General features: G+C 45.5%; 1 protein-coding gene across 2 annotated transcripts in view; it reads left to right on the plus strand.

The window, feature by feature from the left end:
- The window catches only part of LOC118795786 (phospholipase D1-like), a 37,650-nt gene extending 27,176 nt beyond the window's left edge, over positions 1–10,474 (plus strand). For both annotated transcript variants that reach the window (XM_036554516.1, XM_036554517.1), the window contains exons 21-26: positions 101–214; positions 2,804–2,853; positions 4,879–5,013; positions 7,323–7,476; positions 7,723–7,840; positions 8,524–10,474. In XM_036554516.1, coding sequence (XP_036410409.1) covers positions 101–214; positions 2,804–2,853; positions 4,879–5,013; positions 7,323–7,476; positions 7,723–7,840; positions 8,524–8,748 — 796 coding nt within the window. In that variant the 3' untranslated portion in view covers positions 8,749–10,474. The remainder of the gene's footprint in view (positions 1–100; positions 215–2,803; positions 2,854–4,878; positions 5,014–7,322; positions 7,477–7,722; positions 7,841–8,523) is intronic.
- The last annotated feature ends 6,125 nt before the right edge of the window (positions 10,475–16,599 follow it).

The following is a 16,599-nucleotide window of genomic DNA, read 5'->3' on the forward strand; positions in this document are numbered from 1 at the left end:
TCTTTAGCACCATGGTGTCCGTGGTAGCCACAATAAGTGAAATGGTGGATTTGCTTCAGCGGCACATTATGGCTAAGCCTTCACATTCATTTTTCCATAGGGAGAATAAGAAGTACCGAGTCTATGTGGTCACTCCACTGCTGCCTGGGTTCGAGGGAGACATCAACACTGGGGGAGGCAGTGCCATCCAGGCTGTAATGCACTTCAACTACAGGTGAGGATGAGGAGGACGAGGAAGCTCACAGGATGAGGAAGAGCTCCAGACAGGGATCTGTTTTGCCTGTGAAAGAGGGCAGTCTAAACAGCTCAGGCGGTTAGTGAGGGGAAGGGCTATTCTATAGGACAAAACCCAGGGAAAGTTTTTGGTTGGAATGTTCACCTTGCAAGGGTCATTGAATTGGTGTGTGCTTGGTGCGTCCAGCCAGATGCTTTCCCTGTGCTTTGTTTTGAAACACCCAGTGAACTTTACATAGGAAAAAATGAAGAATAACTTCAGCCTCCAAGTCTGTGTAGAGACAACTGATGGTTCCTCCAGAAAGTACCCTGAATTGTCCTTTACCCCTGGAGGGGGAAAGGGAATGGTGGCGTTTCTGGCGAATGTTCCTCAGAGGCTTGTGCTGCAGACACACAGTGCTGTTGGGCTGCTTCGCATCCTCAAAACGTTCTCACCGGCGCCACGTCCTGGCAGCGATAACGTCTTAATGACTCTGGCAGAGAGAAAACAATTTACTAGCCATCTGAAACTGATTAAGATGTGAAAATCCTACCACACCTGACAGCCCTAAACGTTCAATTTAATTCCTGCGAGCGAGAGCCACAACAGAAAAGCAATGTCAGAAGAAGGCTTGTAATGTCTCATATCGTGGACGACATCCAAAGTACCAGCTGCTCCCCTCTCCGAATGGCTGGAGAGTTGTTCAGATTCGGGGGTGCCTATAGCCTCTAGATAACCCTCCACCTGGATCTACCTGATACTATTTTGCCAATGTCAGTGTGAGTCAATGTGAGTTTATCTCACTGGGTGCAACGCCCACACACCAGTAAATCAATCTAAACAAAATGCAAACCCTGCAGCTCCGGTTTGTGTCTGGAGAGCCTGCTGTCTCACAGGAACTGTAAGATGAGTAATACCAGATTCTTTAGAAGGGCAGGGGACATGATGACTACCCTGGGTGTGAACCATCATCTCACAAGTTTGCTTTGATTGTCTCTGTGTGCCAAAGCAGGCAAGACAAGACCCAGGAGTGGGACGGCCTGTGTCAGTTGGTGCCTGTGGTGAGGGTTAGGGATACAGGCGTGCCTGCAGAAAGATAAGATGGTAATAAAACCTGGCTGTCCTGCCCAGGGGCTTTAGTATAAAGGCGGCCAGTAAAAAGGGTATTAGTTCAGCAGGGGCGGGTTGGAACTGTAGGAGTTAGCAGGTCACCATCCAGCGGGAGAGAGCCGTTGATTCGCACCCTGGTTTTTGCTCCACCCTGGTGGGAGAGTTTCACTGGTGCTTGACTAAATTCAAGCCACAACCAGGCGGTTATTATTCTAATTCCACATCCTGGGACAACATACAGTTTATCCATCCAGTGGCCGACATATATATGAGGAGTTTCACCAAAGCAGCTGAGGCTACACCTGAGGGTACAAAAGGAGAGTTCCAACTGGGATTTAACACCATGACCCTCAGGACCAGAGCCAAGTGTTCTGAAATGAAAACATGGAATTGGCTGGCCTCACACTCAAGGACAGCAAATAAAAAAATAATGTTACATTGCGAGTTCTTTTCATACACTCGCAGGAGGTTACTGAATATCCCATCAACAAACCTGACAACTGAGAAATTGATAGTAGTGGAACTGAATTCTTTCCAGAGAGGCACAGCCAACCTTAGCCAGAGCTGATCTATCTGAGGTCCTCAAGATAAACATCTGTCTCTTTCTGTCTCTCCCTTCCATATCATTATCTTTGTCAGATTCAAACTGACTTAATTTTCTCGACAAAATTTTACCAAGCCAATGTTACCTGCACATTTATATCCTTGTGTCATGACTAAAAATGTAAATGTATCTGTCAGTGTCTTATGTCTGAAAATGTGAAATTTGTCTGTGTGTTTTATCTGTAATTGTATGCTTTGGCAGCATGAGCCTCACCATGTCATGCCAAAAAAGCAGTTTGAATATGGATGTAATATAAACCAGAACACATGGGATTTTATACTAGTTATTTGTTTAGAAGATACCCTACTGTTAAAAGCCTTATTTTTACATTTCATATTTTATCAATCATTCACTTATTCAGTTGGATGTTCAAGACAAATATTTTGCTCAAAGGTACAGCAGAAGTGCCCCCACCTGGGTTATGTGCCCACAACCCTCTGGCCGAGTTCCCACTACATTCCAATGTTGCACAGCGATGCTGTGCTCACTGCATCCAGAGGAAATAGGATTACAGCCTGAAGATAACGTGCCATCTGATAGTGGTGGAAGACTGAGTACATTCCATTCCCTTTTTAATCTGCCAGTAAATTTCTACCTTCAAAGATATCCCCCCCTGCAGAGTGAAAAATATTGCCTTGGGTTTTGCCAGCTTGCTTTGTGACTTGTTTGATGCTTGGAGTCACTTTCATGTTCTTCCTAAACTTTCCAGTGAGAGCGATAGCATGAACTTTCTTTTCAAATTGCAGGTTACTTTTATTTAATTTGTCTAATTGGAATAATGTTGCCGTTTTATTTTTATAGATATCCTCAAGGTGTTTGATCTGCTCTGTGCAATTGAAATGAGAAACATCTGTTTCCCTCTTTTTTTCTTCTAGGACGATGATCAGAGGGGAATATTCTATTATTTCACAGCTGAAGAAAGAAAGTAAGTCCTTCTGACTTCCAACATACTGACAGTAATGTGTGTGCGTGTGTGTGTGTGTGTGTGTTTATCTGTGTGTATCTGTGTGTGTGTGAGTGTGTGTGTGTGTGTGTGTGTGTGTGTGTGGGTGTGTGTGCTGCTCTTCAAATCCTCTGTTCTGGGTCCAAGGTGCCAGAGGGTATTTGTTCTGCCTGCTTGTATGTGTGTTTGCTTGTGTGGTAGTGTGTGTGTGTGTGTCTGTGTATGTGTATGTATTCCCCTGTATCTCCCCTGTTCTCTGTCCCAGACAGACTAGAGACACCTAGCCTCTGAATATGCACTTCAGAGCTATCAGGTTGCCTCCTTCATTTACCCAGATGTGAGAAATGAAGGCCTTGTTAGAGCCGAACTTTATGTAATCTCACTTCTGGGGGTCTGCCCAGATGTGTCCCATGTTAGCATCTGTACATAACTGAGTAAAACTGGAGAATGGGAATGCTGACGTTATGAATTACATCAGTGTTCCCACAGGCAGGTGTACAGATATGGAATATGCTAATAAGCTTTGCAAAGAAAAAACTGTCTAGTTTGATCACTGTCAACCAGATAGCCAAAACACCTGTCTTTGCTGCTGCTGTCCCCTCATGTCCCATATTTTATTCCCCTGTGTCAATCATGGACGAATGGGACATAGCGAATAGGAGTCAAAACCTCAGGGGGGGAGGTGTCAAAAGCAATTTATTTGGCTATAGGAAAGAAGCAGCCCAGGTTTTTGCAGATGCTGGTATTCAGTGCCAGGAGCTCTAAAACAATACAACAGCCATCCCTGTGCCAGCACAAAGAACTAAGCATACTTCTACTCCATTGTAATCTGGAAAGTTTCTAATGTCACCTCATGCACTGTTAGGTGCTTATCAGTTTCACGTTATCTGATGATACCACCTGTGGGTTGCCTAGGTTACATTTGCAAACTCCAACACTGTACCGTGAGCTCTGGTATCTCGTGTAGTGTCCTTACCCAGCCATGGGAATGCAAGAGAGCGTACTTAATGCCTGGAGCTGTTTGAAGTCTGCTCCGATAAGCGAGTTAAGGAGATTGTAAGGGTGGGAAGAGGGGGGTTTCTGTGTGTATGACAAATACCACAAGTATAAGTCAGGAGCAGAGAATCAGACACTTCCTGTGTGTAGAAGGAATAGACTTGGGCCTCTGGTAGCAGGAGGAGACTGGACAGAATCCATTGAAAACAAAACCATTCCCCCTCAGAGGTCGACCAAATCAAAAGCGCGGGGGGAAGTCGAGTGGGTATTTGACTTGCAGTGCTCGTTGCAACCTGCACTTGATTTCCTGGAATGAGGTTGCTCCGTCCAGCCGCATGTTCCAGTGTGTTCCGCTGTGTGAGGTCAATCTGATTGGCTGGAGGGGACACTCTGGGCTAATGAGTCTCTGACCCCCATAACAGTAGGACATCAGTGTGGCGTGTGTTTAAAAAGCCACTACCCAGCCAGATCAATGCGAAACCGCTGCTGGAGCCCAGCCTGGTCTGCAAAGGAAGAGGTGTTTTGTGTGTGTGTGTGTGTGTGTGTGTGTGTGTGTGTGTGTGTGTGTGTGTGTGTGTGTGTGTGTGTGTGTGCGTGTGTGTGTGTGTGTGTGTGAGTGTGTGTGTGTGTGTGTGTGGGTGGGTGGGTGTGCACATATGTGTGCACATGGTGTATATGTTTGTGGAATATGTACGGTATGTGTAAGAGTGTGTGTGTGTGCGCGCACACATGCACTTTGTGCACATGAGGTGTGTGTGTGTGTGTGTGTGTTTGGTTGTGTGTGTGACGTGTGTGTATGTGCATGTATCTCTATATGCCTGTGTGTACACAGCGTGTGTCTTTGCACGTGTGCCTGCATGCACGTGTGTGTTGTGACTCTTATGTCTCAAGCCCATGCACGGGTATGATAACGACTGTCCCTCAGGCCTGTAGGGACTGCTGTAGCGGACTCTGTTTTAGTGGTCAAGCCTGCAGAGGCTGGTCTCTGATGGCTGTGTCCCCCTCTAACAGTGGACGACCAGTGGATGAACTACATTTCCTTTGCGGGCCTGAGGACCCACGCAGAACTGGAGGGCAGGCTGGTGACCGAACTCATCTACGTCCACAGCAAAATGCTAATCGCCGACGACAACACCGTCATCATCGGTGAGTGCAGACGCCACACCTGTGCCACCTGATGCTCGTGTCAACCACATTGACTTGTTATAGCACATTTTTACAGTTGAAATGGTCACAAAGAACTGAACATGTAACATAGTGGATTTTCCATAAAAAACCCCAGAAAACCCAGGACCAACCGGGAAAATTATCCTGGAAAACAGTGAACATGTTAACAGTAGGATAATGTGAAAAAGGCATCAGGTTAATACTGGCATTACAGCACTGGGTTTCTTAATTGCTCTGGGTAAACAGCTTGTTTTTGTTGTACTTCTCATTCTTTGGTTGTATTAAATTTTTTTGGCATTGCAACTGGCTTTCTACCTGATGAAAGGGGAGGCCCCATTGGCTTGGTTACACTGTGGTGTAACCAAGCCAATGTGGTGTAACCAAGCCAAAGCCAACCTCTTATCAAAGGGTGATAAGAGGTTCATCAGATCTTCAGATCAGCTGTGTCAATGCAGTCCTCATTGCTGATGCATTATTAAAGTCAGTATTCACTTTTGTAGACATATCTATATCTTGATACCTTCTTTACATTCATCCGGAGTGCTTGTATTTCCAACCCTAATCAACCTTCCTCACTGTCTCATTTCATATTGGATTTCTGCACAGTCATGACAGGGATAGGCAGTGAAGACCTTACAGTTTTAAATGCACACTGTACCACTTGTAGGTGGCTGCTTTTTCACTGGAGATTTCTCCTTGTTATAATACTCAAAAATTGTGCAACTGTAAATGAACTCTGTTTAACCTGCTCCGCAATATCAACTTTGACACGGCAGGAAAGAAATGTCGGCTGAATACCATGACTCCTAATTTAAAATAATTATACACAATCATATTACTTTGAAGTGTAATTCCACAGCATATCCTATTACTGTGGCTTTACTCTTTAGAAGTCTTCTATAATGATTTGACTGCTCCCCCTGGTGACCATTTACTGTCATTGCAGGTGGGGCAGTTTTGTTGATTGTTGTAGAATTTTTTTGATTTTGCATGTCAGAAACAGACAGCATTCCATTAAAGGATACCACTGTGAACATCAGCTATCGGTCACATTCCCTCTGAGAAACATAAATGACAATGAACACTGTGATCTTTAGGGTTTATGTCGAACGCAGTACATAGCAAAGGCAATGTGGCCTTTGTCTGGGGAGATAACAGGCCAGTTTAAAGGAGGTCAGGCTGGCACCAGCATTGAGGTGGTGATGTCATTCGATCTGAGAAAGAGGACCGTGTCTCAGTCACACCTTTGGCAAGGCACAGCGCATGGTGTAACCCATTTAGCCCTCGGAGCAGACACCCAATTGTTCCTCTGTCACCAGATAGGCATGGTACACCTGGTCTGTCTCTTTCTTTGTCTCCTTCCTTCCCTATCTCTTTTTCCTGATACACTCTATCTTACCCCTTTGTTTCTCTCTTACTCCCTTTCTTCCTCATGCTCACACTCTCTCTCTTTCTTTCTCTTTCTCTTGCTGTTCTGTCTCTCTTTTTGTCCCCATATATCCCTTACTTTCTCTCTCTCTCTCTCTCTCTCTCTCTATCTCTCTCTCTGCCCCCCCCCCCCCCCCCCGAGTCAGCGCTGATAAGGGCAGCTCATCTGATGCCCTCTGCAGGTGGCTAGGGCAGTCCCATATTAGCTCCCTCTCTTTGTATGTTTCAGCAAACAAGCCTTTCTGAATGTCATGCATTTCTGATAGCACCCCAAGAACAAGCACGCCAAACCTCAAAGGCAAAGTGGGCTGTCGGTTCGGGATCTACCCGAAGGTGTACTAATGAAATGATAGCAATCTCAGCCTGGCGCAGGCAAACAAAATCATTTCACTGCTGGCTGGAATGGAATTGGTGCGATTAGCGGAATTATGATCTCGTTAGGTGGAAGATTTGTGCATTATGGAATTAGCCCGTTTTTGGATTGAATCGATAACAGGGCAAATGAAAAGGCAAACAGAGCTGGGACTGGGAAGGGGGTGGTTTTGGCATCTTTCTGTGTTAGTTTAAGCTGATTTTTCCCTCTCTCTGTGTTAGAGCTTGCAGTGTAGGGCACATGCTTCACAGAGGTGACAGTGACCCTGTGCTGACCTTTAGTCTAGCACAGGGACAGTGTGGTGGCGTCTGCTATCAGTTGACTTGGTGCCAGGTGCTGGAAGATGCCCAGCAATGCCACTCACACAGCCCTGACACTGTCGCTGGAGTCTGGCAAAAAGGAGATTGCTCACGGCCGTCTGGCTCTGCCCACCTGCGGGGTTAACAGAGATAATCCACCTCATCTCTCCACGCCTGTCCCGTCTCAGGCTCGGCCAACATCAACGATCGGAGCATGCTGGGAAAGCGCGACAGCGAGGTGGCGGTCATCGTGGAGGACACGGAGATGGTGACGTCGGTGATGGATGGGGAGGAGTACCAGGCGGGGAAGTTCGGTCTGCAGCTGAGGCTGGAGTGTTTCAAGTGAGTCCCAGAGGATGTTCAAGAGGGGGATACGCAGAGAGAGAGAGAGAGAGAGAGAGGGAGAGAGAGAGAGACAGAGAGAGAGGAAGAGACAGAGAGAAGGGGAGAGAAAGAGAGGGGGGGCAGAGAGAGAGAGAGAGAGAAAGGGAGAGAGAGGGAGAGAGAGAGCGTAATCTTTCTTTATGCAACTCTCTTTGATATCCTGTAAATATGCCCTATTTTAAAAGTGCCTTTTTTCCCCGGCAGAACTATTCTGGGTGCCTTCTCAGACCCCACTATTGACGTGTCAGACCCCATCAGCGATCGCTTCTACAAAGAAGTGTGGATGACGACATCTGCGCGGAACGCCACTATTTACGAAAAGGTACATGCCGTTTTAATTTTCAAAGGCTTCAAACGTAAAGAACCCAAACTAGACAGTGGGAAACATCTGGGCCCCGTACCCTATTACACGGTAGGTACAATGTGAATTACAATGAGGAGCCCTCCTTTCATTCACCGGCAGAGCGTCACTTTCAGCGTCGGTGTCTTAGATAAGTGCTAAATCTAAAAACTGGGCTGGCAGCTCGCACGTGGCAGGCCATACTAATGAGTGCAAATAGAGCAAGCAATTCATCTCCTCAAAAACCCATCAGGGGCTGACATTTTCAGTAATGTTCTGCTGGCAGCCCATCCCTGTCCCCCCGTCACAGACCAGCAGTGCCCTAAATACAGCTCACAGGGCACACGGCTCGTCTCTATTGCAGTGTATCCCCTTCGGGCACTGAAGTGCCCTGGTGTGTATCGTGCCGATTAATGTCAATTTTTGAAGATCGTTGCAGAAAAAAATTCTTAGGCTGTACACTATTTCTCCCCTCAAAGTCTCCTGCCCTGTTTAGCCAAACTGTACTTTGGGGCATTAGTGAGAATTTCCTTGAAATGAATGTTCTAGAGTTATAATATGTGAATTAGCAAAGATCGCTAACTATCAGAGTCCACTTCAAAGGATTGGTTTTGTGATGGGCATTCATGCGTGTTCCTGCTGACACCCGGCCTCCTCCTCTCCAGGTGTTCCGCTGCCTGCCATCGAGCCTTGTGAGGAACAGGATGGAGATGGAGGACTTCCTGTCCAAACCGGGCCTGGACAAAGAGGACCCAGCCCGAGCTGTGGAAGAGCTGAAGAAGATTAGGGGCTTCCTGGTCCAGTTTCCCCTCTACTTCTTGAGCGAGCAAAACCTCATGCCTTCTGTTGGGTCCAAGGAGGCTATGGTGCCCACAGAGATCTGGACCTGAGACTGGTGCAGAATCAGAACCTTGAGCCAGGTGTCCTGGGCTGCAGTCCCTACTGAACTGAAACAATGAAGAAAGCCCAATCTGTGGAGCAGTGAGCTGAGGCCATTATCATAGCTGTACAGTTTCAGTTGAAGAAAATCTTGGAAAAAAAAAATGAGCAGAAGGCAAACGCAGGACCAGAAATCAGTGGTCCTGTCTCTGAAATCATCTCCCACACATTAGAATTATGAACATACTTTTTTATGATATCTTGTCATTGTAAGATTAACTTAATATTTTTACTAATATTGGAAAATAACACTATATACGTATATACACACACTTGAACCTGTGTCGCCGAGGCACCTCTCTGCAGTTATTGGGTCATTTGATGTGATGTATACTGAAAAAAGCCTTTTTAATGGAAAAATGGAGAATGTCTCTTTAAAAATACTGAAGAATATTGAAGTGTATAGAATTAAAAGGACTATAGAAGCTCCTCTGGACTCACCAAATCCCTGATGTGGGGGGGTGTCAGAAACCTGCGGTCTCTCTGGAAGAACACGGCAAATTGTCAACTGTGTAAAGTGTGATGTGTCACAGATGGCAGATGTCTCTTTACCTTCTCCCTTGAGTAATAAGTAATAATACTATATCTCTGAAGGGGCATCAGGAAGTTCTAGATGACATGGAGTTGTCTGCAATAGATCTGGTCTGTCTGACCTTGGTGTTGGAATCTCCTTTGAAAGAGGAGACAGAAAGGGACACTAATCCTCTAATGAGGTTTGCCACATCCAAGAATCAATGTTTGGGGCTGGTGTTGTCTGACCATCAGCCCATGGACTACTGAAGAAATTCAGAATGATACAGAGGGCAAAATGACTTAAATCTGAGAAACATTCATGCCAATGTTGCTCTGCATTTTTCAGAGTATGTTTCTTTATCCCTACTCCGCATTACTGTTGCTGTTGTTTGTGGACAGGTGAATGCACTGTGGTGTAGGACAGCGTTTTTCTGCTGGTGATTGGACCGTTATTGTCTTATCCTGTCTTTTGATGTCTCACTTCTGATAACATCAACCATTTTCCACGGCCTGCATTTTTGCACATTTTGTTTTCACATTTTATCATTATTAATGGACATAACCTTAAGAAATCATATAAGCAATAATTAGCCATGTAACTTATAATGTAATCATCAGTAGATTTTACCCTGATTTCACTGAATATCTTATTTTGCAGCTGTTGATGCAATATTCCAGACACAATTCAGCATCACTGATTCTGCTGCTATCTATCCTGTGCTTTTTTAAAACTTTGCTCTTGACAATCTGTGGATTCTGCCCTTCAGTTGTGGGTGGCTAACCCCATCTCAGAGACATGACAGCTCCGTCGCTTACAGGAAGACTGGTGGCGTCCTTCTTAATGTGAAAGCTCTTCAGCAGAATTTCATGGCACGCATTTCTAGTTAAGAGCTTGTCGGCACTGACGAGATGCAGTGTCCTTGTCACTCAGAGGTCTCCTGATGGGGCCTCACGCGTCGCAACTCTCTGAAAAAATACATGTCCCAGAATGCAATTTAAAAGCGGCCACCTGCAACACTTGAGTGTAATGCCTTCTGTGATTGGCAAAACCTTGCGTTGCTGCAAGACTCTTCATGGTGAACCTGCATTTGCATGCCTGTGATTATGTTTACTGTGAACCCTTGTGGTGTGTTTTACTGGTATTTTAGTAAATCTTCTCATGGATTCACATTTTCTCTCAGTCTTGTCATTTTATGGTGCAAACTGCAAACATTTTGGGGACGGGGGTCTTATAACCACATCCCAGTTCACTGGAACAGCCAATTGTCTCACTGGGCAGTTTCACCTGTATTAAACAAAGTTGCATTAACAGTTGTCCAACTAAATAAAATCAATACTGTTTTCTAAAGGCTGACACCCTAATACTATCACTAGTATGTGATTCATTGCAGGCTCTGTGATGCTCCTGTACCATCAATTGTGTCTGTTTTCTAGAGCCTCTAACCTGTTAAAATACTGTTGATGAAAAAATGGAAGAGCAATGCCTCCAGAAGGTTTGCCCTTGCTTTGTACTTTTTGTATGACCCCTGTTACTGAATTTGATGCCATTTTTATCATGCCAGCTTCTGAATATCAACAGCCGGTGTCTCTGGCACCCCTAAGTAGTAAAACATGAAGCTGATTCAGAGGTGAACATTCATATTTGATTAAACGAGTGTCGCGGGGAAACGTTCGCCGGGAGAGGTTGCAGAAGAGGGGGTCGAGGTCGCGCGAAATCTGGGTCAGAGTCTGGCCCTGATGTCGCCCTCCATTTTCTCAGACTGCCCCTCATCCTCCGTGGCTGGCTTCCGCGAGACGGAGACGTCGCCCGGTGTCGCGTCAGATGTGGTCAAGTCTGAGGGAAATGAAACGTCTTTATTACCAGGCAATTTAAATGCAAATCTGGCGAAGCCGTCCCGGCCAGTCGTGATTTGCATGCCGTTCATTGCAGAAGACATCTGATAGCGAGCAGAAGCCATTAATGATATCCTTTGAGCAAAATCATGTACAAAAATACTGAAATTAAGGAACAATCTGCTTTGATGGGTTATCTTCGTGACCCCTAATAGCTGCATATTATTGAGGGGCTAAATTACACGCGTGTTATAAGTACATCAAGGTTTTACGGATATTTAAGTCAAACAGACAACTTTACATTAGCATTCGAGACACTGAGAACAATTACTGTAGCCCTACCGAAGCAGCATAATATCGTCTCTCTCAAAAGGATGTCATATAGACCTAGACCATTCAGTGCAGACACCGCAGAGGTCAACGGCTGGAATGTTTATTAAAACACATCGTTCTATTGCTCGGTAAGACAGGCAGCCTACTTTAAATTAAGAGAGATGAATCCTGTTTAATTCTCAGCCTCTCGCTAGCATCTCTTTTCTGCGTTATGCTTTGTTAGTTCCCATCCATCTAGCACTGAATGGTTTATTAGATAGAAGTTGTAAACATTGCATCATGTTGTGCGAATATCAACGCCGCGCGGTTGTTCATCAGTAGGGTAAACAAATGTTCGTGTCTGTTTTGCTCCGTCGTCTGTACATCATCTTAATATGTGTAAGGATGGATAATGAGCTATTTATGGCAGCTTTTTCGGGCGGGAGGGGGATATTTAAGAGATTAATTGAAATGTTCAAATTCGGCGTGCGGGAGGCGGCAGGGAGGGTGTTCCCACAGTTCGGGACTGACTGGCACGGCCCACGAAAGAATCCTCCCCGGGCGCCAGCGTTAGCCTTTGATTCAGATCAGCGCGGTTCACGCTGTCCCAGTTCCCTGCATCTGTAATCTAAACATAGAAGCTTCTTGCCGCGTTGGTGCAAATTATTCATTATCCGTCTGCTCCTCCCGCGATGCCACAGAGTTCCAGCCACGGCGAAGCTGTGGAAGTACACGGGTAGTTGGACTCACAGTGATGGTTAATTTGTAGGGTTAGCCTCGTTTAGTGGTCGTACGTCAGACCTGACTCCCTCTGCCAGCCTCGCGTACAGTACATTTGGTGACGACCGAGTGCTCGACTGTGCTTAATTATGCACGTTTTGCCCTTAATCGCAAAGGGTTGCCTTTTCCCGTTCCTTCCTGATTTAATGTGAAATGGCACCTGCGCGCTGGGCGGGCGACTCGCCTGTTGCGTCTACTAGCGGAGCTTTTGCGCACACGTTATCTGAATGAACGGAACAGTTGTCACCAAATGTGCTGTCAGGCCTGGTAAATGAAGATTGTGAAGGGGTGGTAGGAGAGTATGGCTTCGGGAACCACAAAATCGATGGAGCTATCATGAGCTGTCAGTCAGTGCCTTGCTGGTCTTTAAAAATATGGAACGGATATTAACAAGTAATCATTTGCCCTGAACGTTTGTCGTCCATAAGCATCGATTCGTCATTTTATTTAGTTTCACCTATTTCATGATGTGTATATTGACTTCTAGCCCTCTGGCGTGCAAAATCAGTCCATTGCCTCGCGCTTGTGAGCTGATTATTGCTCTTCGCAAAGATGCCAGAAGGGGGAGCTCTTGTGCCTGCACTCTCATTGCCCCAGAGCTTTGTTCATTGTACCATATGGGAGCTGTTAAGTATCTGTGCGAAGGTCTGCCCGCATCTCTTGTCATGGTAAAATGTTACATAAACACACAGGTATGGAGGCAATTGGGCCATTTCTTGAAATTATGCTCCATTTCCCAGACCTCTAAACACAAATGCATAACTGCGCTCTCATCTTCACAAACTTCAAACTTCCATGTCAAAACCAAACTCTCCACTCAGAACCATGTAATCTTACATCTAAACCAAACTTTGCCTTCAGACATCACACAAAAGCCATCAAATACACATACACTACAAAATAGCCATTACACACTGGTGAGATCGATTCAAAACATTACCGTAAAAACCTGGTACTGCAATGAATAATGGCGCTTATGGTTTCCCCCAGAACAACCCCTTTACATGATGAACACAATATACAGACAAAACACATGTATAAATGTTCAAAATTTTGAATTCCTCAATGTACTGTAGTAAAATGAACTGAAATTGAGTGGAAAAAGTAAATGTAAAAATATGCAACTGATAAAGAACGTAGAATACAGTAAAACAATTTCCATGTATTTACCAATATAAACCAATGAAAAATAAAAACAGTCTGTACATAAAGAAAGAATCACATTTATTCTGCCTCAGCATCCCGTCTCTGGTCAGGGTCAGGCCAGAGATTCTCATTAACATCACAGGCAATATTAGCCCTAGCCAGACAGCAGGGGAAAAAAAAACCCTTGTATGCCTTATCCACCCCCGGCAAGCCTCAACCGTAATATCTAAACAAGCCTCCTCCGTGAACATGGATGTAGGGGTCTCGGTTATAGACATTCCATCGCCATGCAAGAAAAAAAAAAAAAAAACTCCTCTATGGGGTTTAGGAAGGGAGAATATGCAGGTAGAAATATGTTACTGAGTCTTGGGTTTTGTGAACCAGTCACAAACTGACATTGTCCTGACCCTGATCCTCAATAACTCTCCTTTGCATCTCATGCAAGCAAATGATATTGTTGGCTATGACCATATTGATGATTTTCATCTCTTGCTCTTCTGAAAATAGCCGTCTTCTGCCTCCATTAGGTGGTCGTCTCAGTTCTGCAAAAATAGAAGTACTGATGGGATTACAGTAAACCATCCATTTTACAGAATAGGAGCATATGGTAACTCCAGTTTAACTGTATGTGATATGGTACAGTAATACATTTCAGACAGCATACAGTACAATAGAGCAAACAGCTACAGTACATGTATGTGCTGTAACAGCACAAAGTACAGCACAGTTACACTAGAAAGCGGTATGTAAATTACCTACCTATTTTCCTCTCTGAAGGTCCGGATTATAGAGGCTACTGTGAAGCGGCTCAGATTCGGCTGCACTCTTTGCCCAGCTTCTCTCATTGACATCCCATGGAAAAGGATATGGTCAACTAGAGTTGCACAAATCTCATCAGAAACTATTTGTCTCCTTGCCCTTCCACCTCCACCTCCACCTCCACTTCCACCTCCACCTCCACCTCCACCTCCACCTCCACCTCCTCTCCTGTGTCCTCTTCCTCTACCTTCAGGTCTTTGTGGATCCATTGTTCCAAAACAAGTGAACTGACCCATGGCCCTTTTATCTATGTATCCTGAGGTTCTGATTGGCATGTGAACAATTTTGACTCTTAGTGTTTCCAGCCGGGGAAATGTGTGTGTTTATTGGGTTCCAGCTGTGATGACTTGAGTTACTGATATTGAATACCAGTGCTTTCTAAACGAGCACATGGTGCAGCCAGTGATATATGAAGGGATTTGTGTGTAGAGTTTTTCACAAAATGTTCAACAAATCTGAGTCAGTCAGTCTGTGAAACAGGGGAATAGTGTTTATAGTGTTTATAGTTATGGGAGATGGGTCTGTCTTTTGGTAGATGGCATCATGGTTTGGGATGTTTAGGTAAGTGTAAATAAGACTGAAACACAACACCACAGTGGTTGCCTTGTGGTGAATCAACATGTCCTCTCCTGTGCTGCGTCACGCATCGATTGAGGTGTTACGTTTCATTCAGTATGAGTCATATTTCTACAACATATTTCATATTTACATATTTCCATGATGTGTTTGTTGAATCTGAGAGGTGCTTTTTTAAAAACATTTTTTAATCGGGCTGTCTTGCCACATCTTTCCGTTGAGTACCGTTGAGTAAGCGTAGCTCAGTTTGATAAGACTGCTTTAAAAATCATTGCAGGTGGGGACTGAAATCAAAACCCAGGGTAAACTCCTTGACCAAAATGCAACGTCCAACATTGACGAATGAGTCGTTCTGCATGAGGTCAATTTCTCTGGACTCCACCACATGGGGGCGCCAAAGGTAGTATCCAGCAGCTGAAGCATTTAGTCAAACCACTCTTTGGGGCGGGTGGAGAATCTTTGACATTGATTTCTGACCCCCACGTTCCCCCTTGGAATGCCTCAGATCACTGGGGGAAAGCCTCTGAGGAATTCTGAGGAATTTCGATCCCCCATGATAGCACTTGCGTTGAGCCTGAGTGAAAAATGGGTCAGGATTGCTTCAGACGTTCACCCATTTGTCCAGGTGTAAATCACACGCAGATTAGCTTAACTTCCAGCCCACTGTGAACGCGGAGCATTTATCTTGTCCCGTTATCGAATGATCGTTGGGGAAAATCAGCCCTCCGCCCCGCACGTGAACATAAATACGCGCAGATGCCACGCATAAATCAAGGATGCATTTGCATAAGACGCAGTGTCAGACTCATGTAAATCCACGTGGCTCAGAGTGTCAGACTCTTCCAGCATATGCAAAGCAAGGCTCCTGTCCGCATATCGTGCTGCAGGATCGCGTGCGTATGTATGAGGGGTGGAGTGAGCATGGTCTGTGAAGTGTAAATCAGCCTGATCAAAGTCAGTTAGGCGCGTTGTCAAGTAGCGTGTGTCAGCCGAACAAGTGGCCGAAGGCCATTTAATGTAAACCCCCCCCCCCCCCCCCCACCACCACCACTCCCCCAGCTGTCCTCCTGCTTGGTATGCTGATCCAATGACAGGAGAGAATGAGACGAAGCAGTGACTCCCTAATTGGCGGTGTTTCTCAGGAATGGATGAGGCTTGGGGGCTTGACGTGGGCTGTCCTGGTTTTGGGGGGGGGGGGTGTGAACTGGGAGAGAGTTCTGGGTAACTGGAGGCCTGGTGTCTGCCTGAGGACAGTCCTACCTCTGCACCCAATTCAAGCTACTTCTCACACCAGTGCCCCATACAAAAAAAATACGTATGTTGCCCTCTTATTTTTACAGATATCTTCGAGGTACTGGATGTGCTTTGTGCTACAGAAATAAAAAACATCTGTTTCCCTCTTTTTTCCCTCTAGGACAGTAATCAGGGGGGAATATTCTATTATTTCACAGCTGAAGAGAGTCCTTCTGACTTCCAGCATGCTGTCTGTAGTGTGTGTGTATGCATGTACATGCGCGTGCTACCATATATGTGAGTATTGCGCATTTCTTTCTTCTCATAGAAGCTGAAAACTCGGATAACAACCAGTGACTGTAGGACTCTGGTTTCGCTGTGCCTCCAGGATAATTCAGTCTGAAAGCCTTCTTGATCTGAGCGCTCGCAGCAGTGAATGGGTACCGCGACCTTTCCCCACCGTGCCAAAGGGGTCACCGCTAATCAGGCTCCTGTGAAACCGAGTGAGGCCCCGACCCCCCCTTCCCCAAAAAAAGGACTCCATGGCAACGCCGTGGCCGCTTGCTTGCATTTCCGTCATGCTACTCAAA

The sequence above is a fragment of the Megalops cyprinoides genome, chromosome 20 (assembly GCF_013368585.1).
Source record: "Megalops cyprinoides isolate fMegCyp1 chromosome 20, fMegCyp1.pri, whole genome shotgun sequence".
NCBI classification, from domain to species: domain Eukaryota; kingdom Metazoa; phylum Chordata; class Actinopteri; order Elopiformes; family Megalopidae; genus Megalops; species Megalops cyprinoides.